The 8,805-nt window shown below is 40.2% G+C and overlaps 1 protein-coding gene across 2 annotated transcripts; it reads left to right on the plus strand.

Annotated features, from left to right (window-relative positions):
* The first annotated feature begins 146 nt into the window (after window positions 1-146).
* On the plus strand, window positions 147-3,381 carry Taf12 (TATA-box binding protein associated factor 12). 2 transcript variants are annotated; one of them, XM_022057415.2, is made up of 5 exons: window positions 147-214; window positions 917-1,113; window positions 1,587-1,853; window positions 2,194-2,386; window positions 2,957-3,381. In XM_022057415.2, exons 2-5 carry the CDS (start codon window positions 937-939, stop codon window positions 3,082-3,084), a joined length of 765 nt encoding a protein of 254 aa, XP_021913107.1. In that variant the 5' UTR covers window positions 147-214; window positions 917-936; the 3' UTR covers window positions 3,085-3,381. The 2 variants fall into 2 exon arrangements, with proteins under 2 accessions (XP_021913107.1, XP_021913106.1); XM_022057414.2 differs by having other exon boundaries at window positions 195-351.
* Window positions 3,382-8,805: the final 5,424 nt, after the last annotated feature.

The following is an 8,805-nucleotide window of genomic DNA, read 5'->3' on the forward strand; positions in this document are numbered from 1 at the left end:
AATTGACAATATGAAGTTTCATGACTACATATTCCCAATATGCGGGAAATAAAACACAAATGAGGAACGTATTCAACAGACTTACTTAAATTTATAATTAATTATATATATGATGAAGTCACTGGTGCATTTTTCCTGGGTATTCCAATGGGAGTTGGCTGCACTTCAAGTATCGGTTATCGAAGGTTATGTGTTTTGTTTTTGTTGTGTGCGTGTATGTATACTATTATTATTACATCTACGAACGTATAGGATTATATGTTACCAAAGACACAGTTAAAATAGAGAAGTGTATGTTTATGTATAACGAAGAAATATTTCCGTGTAGAGACAGTCTTGCTTATTTCATGTGTAAGTTGTGTTCTTTGTTTGGGGTTAGGTTAAATGATTATCAATACTATAGTAATAATAATGCTTACTGGTTTAGTGTCTGAATCATTAACATATAAAAATGAGGTTAAAGTCAATACATATACAGCGTCAAAATTTTAAGCCATGTTAAACAATACTTTTATACAGAAAATATTTCAGTTTATGTTTTGGAGGAAGTATCAACAAAGGTCATACTATTAATTTAGGTTGAGAGCTATAGGTTAAGAAACAACCTTCTGTTAATGTTCATAAATGCTGCCACTGCATCCTGTCCCAAGCCAGCTGAATTCTGTATGTCCTTATATTCTAGTTCTTTGTTTGCCTAGAGCTTTTTTCTCATTATGTTTTTCAGTAAGTATCTTGTATGCATTCTCATCACTCTTATGCATGCTACATATATCCTCCTGTCTTGCCCGTAAGAATATTAGATAGAGTACAAATCGTGAAACTTACAGTTGTTATTTTTACCAATATCCTGTTACTTTCTTTTTCATACAAGCAAATATTCTGAGTAGAATATTAAAAACTACTACTTTCCTTTCAGTTGATTTTTCCAAGTAAGGAATGGCTACAAATCTCAGTGGGAATTTGGGGCAACCTCAGAATGCTGTCACAACCATAGGCAATATTGCACCTGCAATAGGAGTAGTAGGAACAGTCCCCAGCCACCTCTCACAACGGCCATCGACACCACAGCAGCACACTGATACAGCAATGGAAGTAGATTCTGCAATGCAAACTGTAGGTGAAACCTTTTTAAGCATCTGGAAATGAAAATTCATGTAGCTGATATAAATAAATATCATGAGGGAGGGTAGCTCCGTCAGTCTGTACTGACTACATACCGGATGACCAGAGTTTGATCCCTGGCAAGTGCAAAGGTTTTTTCCTCCAGCCTCCTATCATACCTGAACATTCCCTTGGGATAAAGTGGCCAGGATTGATCATTTGCATTCACGTCTTTTGTACGTACAAAGCTCACCATCACTTTGAACAGAATAATTACACAACTAAGAATTAAAGAAAAAAAGAACATATATAATTATTTTTAATTTTTAAGCGTATATTTTAGGGCTTTTGGAATGACATGCATGGATCACTCCTCTGAATAGCCAGTTACCCATAGGTTGTCATCTCTATCCGTAGTATAAGGAAGGGATGTGTATTGTTGTGTGTATATTACTAATTATATCATCATGATATTCTTTTGTTAGTCTCTGGTTCCATCAGCGCATGTAAATAACTCCTCTACTCCAGTACTGGGTAATCTTCAGTCAGTAGTAGGATCTGGTATGAGCAACACTATTTCCACCTCATCTGTTGTGACAATGTCGTCGCATCATTCTCCTTTAGCAACGGCCCTGCAAAGCGGAAACAGCGGCACTCTGTCTTCCAGTAATACCATTGGAACTCAGGTCAAAAGTTTATCTACAACTTCCGCAGCCTCCTTAACAGCAGTTCCACATGAAGTTCAGGCTCAGGTAATTTTACTGTATTCAGAATATCGCACGAGTTGTTGTGGTCATTGTTCGAAAGTCAATAATCCGATTTCCTGTTCGGTTTCATGTTGTTGGTCACTCTGTTCAAGAAACATTGCCATTTTCTTACAAATCCATCATTAGGACCCCAGAAGATCAGAGTCTTCTGGGATATTACGGAATTTATTTTGGTAGAAATAGACTCACGTTTCAGAGGTGCTTGCTGCCTCCATCATCAGAGCCTGATAATGGTGGCAGCAAGCACCTACGTTGTATTGTAGTTTTCAGTAACAATATGGAAGTTAAAACTTCACTTCAGATGCATTAAAATTTCATTTTGCAGATTCTGACTCGTTCCCGTCTTCAAGACTTGGTCCGTGAAGTAGATCCAACAGAACAGTTGGACGAAGATGTGGAGGAACTTCTTTTACAATTGGCCGATGACTTTGTGGAGTCGACAGTCGGTGCCGCGTGTTTGCTTGCCAAACACAGGAGGGCTTCTACTGTCGAAGTAAAGGATGTTCAGCTCCATCTTGGTAAGTTGGGTGCCTCCTGTTTTGCCATAATGTCGGGAGGCGAGAACTGTTGAAGCAAAACGATTACTACACAATGCAAACAGTGATTGCCATTGCCAATTAAAATACTTAAATTAGTCAGTTCAAAACAGTTTCCATTTATTCTATAACTCGTGGAAGATCTCTTTTCATTTTCGGTCAAACGACTCTTCAGAATTTTGGTTATTTGCTCACTAGATGTCAGTGAAGCGACTGAAGACAATTGAGGGAGCATTTTACTTCTTATAGATACCGAATAAAATATTCTCGGGCTATCAGCCGCGTCAAGCAATCTCGTCTTTGAACCATCTGAGGCGGCTGATCGCCCGATAAGATTTTATCGAATTACATCGCTGTGAAAGCTTCAAATTCTTATCGATAGTTTCCTTGCATATATCATATTCTGATTTTTACATAAAACCTGAAAACTCTTGTTCTAAAAATTAAAGTAATTAAATTAGAATCAACATTTGAAAATTGACAGTGTGAATAGCTAACCGTACTCTGTATCAAGAAATTATATAAAAAAAATTGTCTTTTGTGTATTTTCAGAGCGAAACTGGAATATGTGGATTCCAGGTTTCGGAACAGACGAACTACGCCCGTACAAGAGAGCAGCAGTGACCGAAGCCCACAAACAGCGGCTTGCGCTGATTCGAAAAGCACTAAAAAAATATTGAACTTTTATGTTGTTGTTTTTTTAGGAAATAATAAAGAAATTATTGCACATGGGATGACGGAACGGTGACTGATTTGTCCACATTTTCATCTGCCGACTTTATTTTTGCATCATAATGTATACAGTCAAAGGGAGCGCTTCTAATCTTCACAATATCCGGTTTCTTTATCTGTCCGAGATCCTCGCTGTGAATAATCATCGTCATTTAAGGGATCCTCAACAGTCAAGATACTCACATTGCTTAAGTTTCTTTGTCAAATGCTGTACATAGTGAAATAAAATATAGTAATGCATTATATATTTTCGTGTGTCTGCTACTTCCTTCATCGCCGTGAATAATATCGAAATATCATTTATGCTGCGTTGGTGTCCGTCTCTGTACTCCGTTACTCTTGGATTTAAATTATTTTAACAAATGAGAAAATTTTGTAAGAATTAATGAAGACGATTACGGTATTCGACGCAATTAAATTTCCAGCCTCGTGATCCACCAGCCATTTCCCCCTCTGGTTATGAAACCTGAGAGACAAGGCGATATTCAGACTGGCCCAGTAGCGTGCATTATTTTGTCAGGCCTAACGTACACTAACTAACTAACTAACTAGATGGCTTACCGAACCTGAAGGTTCATCACCGAATTAACCAAAGCCCTCCACCGGACCCTGTCCTGGGCCAACAAAATCCAGTCTCATTCAACTCTTATCTCCTATAGATCCCGCCTGACATTATCCTCCCATCTACGTCTAGGTCTCCCCAGAGGTCTCTTCCCCTCAGGCTTCCCAAATAGTGGACCGAACCAACCAGATGGCTTACGGAACCCGAAGGTTCATCACCGAATCAACCAAAGCCCTGTCCTGGGCCAACAAAATCCAGTCTCCTTCAACTCCTATCTCCCATAGATCCCGCCTGAGATTATCCTCCCATCTACGTCTAGGTCTCCCCAGAGGTCTCTTCCCCTCAGGCTTCCCAAATAGTGGACCGAACCAACCAGATGGCTTACGGAACCCGAAGGTTCATCACCGAATCAACCAAAGCCCTGTCCTGGGCCAACAAAATCCAGTCTCCTTCAACTCCTATCTCCCATAGATCCCGCCTGAGATTATCCTCCCATCTACGTCTAGGTCTCCCCAGAGGTCTCTTCCCCTCAGGCTACCCGGTGCACACATCTTGTCCCATCCGGGCCTAACGCACACACAGATCATTAATTTTTGAAAACGTCGTTTCATGACATGATTTTAATTATGTGTAAGATCACTCGAGAATCATAGCTTTTTAACTTTGCTCATTTAAATAAAATTTATTTAGACGAGCTTACTTTTTTTTTTACCCTATAATAAGGGGTGTCCATAGATCGGATGCTCCTTACAGCAGTAGCCGAATAGCTTTGTCATTCAAAAGGAAAGTTATTCCTGACGCTTCAATCGAAATATCTCGGACCTGGTTACATATCGGAATGAGGAACACGATTACGTAAAGCGATGATACTAGATGCGACTTTTCTGCTGTAATGGAAATTTAACAAGAACAGTCACGAATCACTGACGACCGAGTAAAAGCTGTGTCAGGAAGACAAGAGATCGGAAAAAAGCGGGCGATATACGAGACCGTTCGCCCCGTAGTGTAAAGTTTCCTGACCGCCTTTCGCCACAGAACGGCGATCACACATCCGACCCCTTTCACCAGGAACATGTCGAATCTGAAGACGAGCAACGAAAGGGGTCAAGGGTCAGGCTTTCCCTGAAGCTAATCATGACACGGCACTACGATACACAACTTTAAAACCTTTAAAGGTACTGACCCTTCCGGACTGAATTAAATTCGTGTCTCCAGGAAATAAATATTTTCCCATCCTGTCTTACAAAAAAGATACGGAAGAATTTTTGACTTTTAATCAACAGAAATTATACGTTACTTCTGAAACATATTAATTAAAAAAATATCGTTAACGAAGGCTTCGTAAAATCTTTAATCGAGAATAATGCCGGAAGCAACTTTTTAACACTGCTAAACTCTAGCAGATTCGTTGTTTGGAAGAAACCAACTTCTTACTTTCCTACTTATGATGGTTTACTGGACACTCAGGAAGAAGGAACAGAAATAACTGGAGAGTTTTGAAATGTGGTGTTGGAGAAGAATAGAGAAGATCAGGTGGACGGATCGAGTGACCAACGAAGAAGTATTGAGGAGAGTCAACGAGCAAAGAAGCATTCTGCAGGCGATTACACGAAGGAAAGCTAACTGGCTGGGACATATTATGAGAAGGAATGGATTAATGAGTGATATCACCGAAGGCCAGGTTGAAGGAAAGAGAGGACTAGGAAGAAGATTGATACAGCTAACCGACGACCTTAAACGAGGAAAGAAGATGACGTTCCAGGAATTAACGCGAGAAGCCAAGAATAGGGACAACTGGAGAGCTCTTTTTGGGCAGAGCAATGGACCTGTCGTAAGACAGAACACTGAATAATAATAATAAGATGGTTTACAAAAGTTCGAAAACTGAGGGTAGAAGATGAAGGCAGCAGGTTCCTCAGAAGCTTTGGTAACCTATATGATTATATGCAGTCACATTCCAATACATCTCAGCCTTCTATTGTTTCGAAAAACACAATTGTATTTGTGTAACAGAGCAAATAAAATTTCCCTTCTGAAATTATAACGGTGGTAACTTTTTGTAGCCGTGGTTACATTTATAACGGACAGCAGTACAAGTCTGATCTGCAACTTCCGGTCTCTGGAGTGTTTCGATAATTGTGATCGAGACAGATTTCTTTATGGTACATAAATTATAGGTACAGCACTGATCTAGAGTCGTGATACCTCTCACCGCTCTGAATCACGATCTTGCCAGGAAGGCTGCATTTTTCTGCACACACGCCTGTTATGAGATTGGACAGACTCCAGGGAGACTCTGGCTAAGGACTTACTATCACACAGACTGCCTGAATAATTTATAAATTAACTAGAAACTATAGTTATGCCCAGGGATGTGATCTTTTATGTGCTGGAGCGTAGGTTGAAAGCAATGGTTATGAGTCTGTCCTCATTATTTCATAATTGTTTTACAAATGTAAACGTAAAACTGAATTATAAGCGCGTATACGAATTGTTCGTCTCAAAAAATGATGTCGGAAATTAAACAAGCTGACGGGACACAATTATTTTAGGTTTCCAATTCAGGGGTATTCAATAAGCCTTGATAAAATAATCCAGGTTGTTTTTATTAATTTGTTTAAAGTCGACTGAAATCAAACGATTATTCCGAAAACATTAAATAAACTGAAACGAAAGTTTAAACTAATCATAATCTGCGTGAACCTAAATTCTGACAGCGGTTTGCATCCACGCGACCCGAAGTGACATTCATTTAATGTTATTTATTTTCTGCAATCAAAAATTCCCTCTTCCTCTACACCAGATGCAATGGTTATATCGCCATGACTCGGTAGCCAGGAACTTGTTGAACCACCCCAAGGCCGCCATTAAACTACACTGCAACTATCAGACGTTGCCATGACTACCGTGACATCTCTTCGACTGCCTCACGGGTTCCCGTTGACACATGTGATTCTGTCACGAGGAGCCTTGAGTTTGAGCCCAGACACGAGAAGAATATACTTTCAAACTCAGACAAAGACTGTGGAAACTGACATCAAATCTATCAGGCTGTTATATTAAACAAACAAACAACTAATTATTAAAAATAAATGGAGTTGCAAAAACTTCAAACGGAATGTAAGTGTTGTGGCTAATTTGTCATAACAATATTCCTGTAGAGGTCAGTAGAGTGGTTTTTTAATGACAGAATGTACGCCTGTCTTTAGTGACAGAAATGTCTTTCTCTACAGCTCGTTTAATTGGTAACCACACGAAGAAAATGTCAGTGTGTCACTTTTACTCCAACCCGAAAGGAAATCCCTTACTGTATTTAGGTTAATCGTGAATCACAACTCTTTAATACCAACAGTCACTGATCCAGTGCTTACCAATTACAGAATTCTAGGGCAAACCTCATGATTATTACATTTTTTTTTGTAGTTTCGCCGACAAATAATTAACCTCGCATTCAAGTCTCCAGACCTCACAGCAGAATTTGGTTCACGTGTCTTTTACCTCCAATGACGGAGATACGAAAATCCCTGACTATCCGATCAGTGAACCAAGTGACTTTCTGCGTATTCAACTAACAAACTTACTGAATTCTGATGTGGATCTTCTGGGTAGTAAAGCAATACGGACTTGTAAGGTAGGAACATACTGCCTCCATGTTCAGTCCTGAATCATATATCGATTAAATAATAACTAATCTGAAGGGAGATGGTAGTGGACTACATTAAGGTACCATCCGTGTTTTCCCTTGGAGGGACTAAGGAAAACCATGTTTATGATAGACGGTGTTAAGGTGTGGTAACCACTCGGAACATGCCACGGTGGTCTAGCGGTTAGAACGCTGGCCTTGTAATCCTGGGGGTCTCGGGTTCGATTCCTGGCGGTGCCCGAATTTATAACTTGTGTTGGGCAAGGCCGTGGTCTAGGCAACACGGAGTTTCCCTCCGTGGCATCCCAACAATTACTCAATTCACACACAGAAGAAGGCAATGGCAAACCACTTCTGGATCATCTGCCAAGAACGTATATGAACAGGTCCCAGTCCGAGAAAAGGATGCAAGGATCCTGTTCATATGGACCTGTCGTCACACAGAACACTAAATAATAATAATAATAATAATAAAACCACTCGGTCGTAATGGTGTGTGGTGTAGAACAAGTTCGTTTGTGGTAATGGGATCTGAACAGGCCTTTGGGCTAACCTGCTAGGCGCCGAAGAGACTGGGTCGGGAAACCTCAGGCTACCCTGGTTACCGATATATATCTTACTTAGAGCTGCGCCAACAGGTCCATTATAAATTCAATGGATCGTGTAACGCGTGTAGTCCACACACGTTCTATCACAAAAGTCATGCTTAACTCGATTCCAGGTTCTTCGCCAACGCCGTTAATCTTTGCCGCTGGAGGTCGTCAGTCTGTCAGCCACTGGGACCAAGATACTTCCACGCGATATCTGTTCAGGAACGCAATGAACATTCTCGGAAATCTAATTTCGAACCGTGCGAACAGAGGGACCGAGTCGCTCTGAACGGAAACTTAAAATACGCGACTGAAGACTTTAGTGCAAAAATGATTCAACTGCAACTGAACATACTCTTCGGAAACAAAAAAAGTAACTAAATCCACGGAGTCTAATATATTTTGATGCAAGTGAAATCCAAAGCTTCATTACTATCAGGCCTACGGTCCTAATCCTGAATCCAGTCTACATCTTACTTACCCTATTTTAAGATCCTTTTTAATATTATCATCCCGTCTGCGCCTAGATTTCCCAGGTGGACTCGTATGTCCAGACTTTTGATTATAAATTGTGCACATTTTCACATTCCCCCATGCGTACCAGATGGCTCGGAGAACCAACCTTGATTTCATCACCCCTAATAACATTTGGTGAACAGCAAAAACGATAAAACTTCTTCTTATATAATTTTATCCATTCTCCTGCTGGGCATACTTTTTGGCATTTTTATTCTTTAATGTAACCAAAGAATGCCTCATGGGTCCATGTTCATTATATTGTTTCAATAATGACCTTGGATACCTTTCTTGCATTTTTCATTCCGTTGGTAACCCTGCTGACGTCACTACGCGTGATATGGCGGGAAGAAAACTC

Source organism: Zootermopsis nevadensis, unplaced genomic scaffold, assembly GCF_977971745.1.
Source record: "Zootermopsis nevadensis isolate Lab colony 2312 unplaced genomic scaffold, Znev_1.0 Znev_ptg000028l, whole genome shotgun sequence".
Lineage (NCBI taxonomy): Eukaryota > Metazoa > Arthropoda > Insecta > Blattodea > Termopsidae > Zootermopsis > Zootermopsis nevadensis.

Coding starts and splice junctions, on each gene's coding strand:
- Taf12 (XM_022057415.2), top strand. CDS start 937: ATGGCTACAAATCTCAGTGGGAATTTGGGGCAACCTCAGAATGCTGTC. Junction 1,854..2,193: donor CACATGAAGTTCAGGCTCAG/GTAATTTTACTG, acceptor TTCATTTTGCAG/ATTCTGACTCGTTCCCGTCT. Junction 2,387..2,956: donor GGATGTTCAGCTCCATCTTG/GTAAGTTGGGTG, acceptor GTGTATTTTCAG/AGCGAAACTGGAATATGTGG.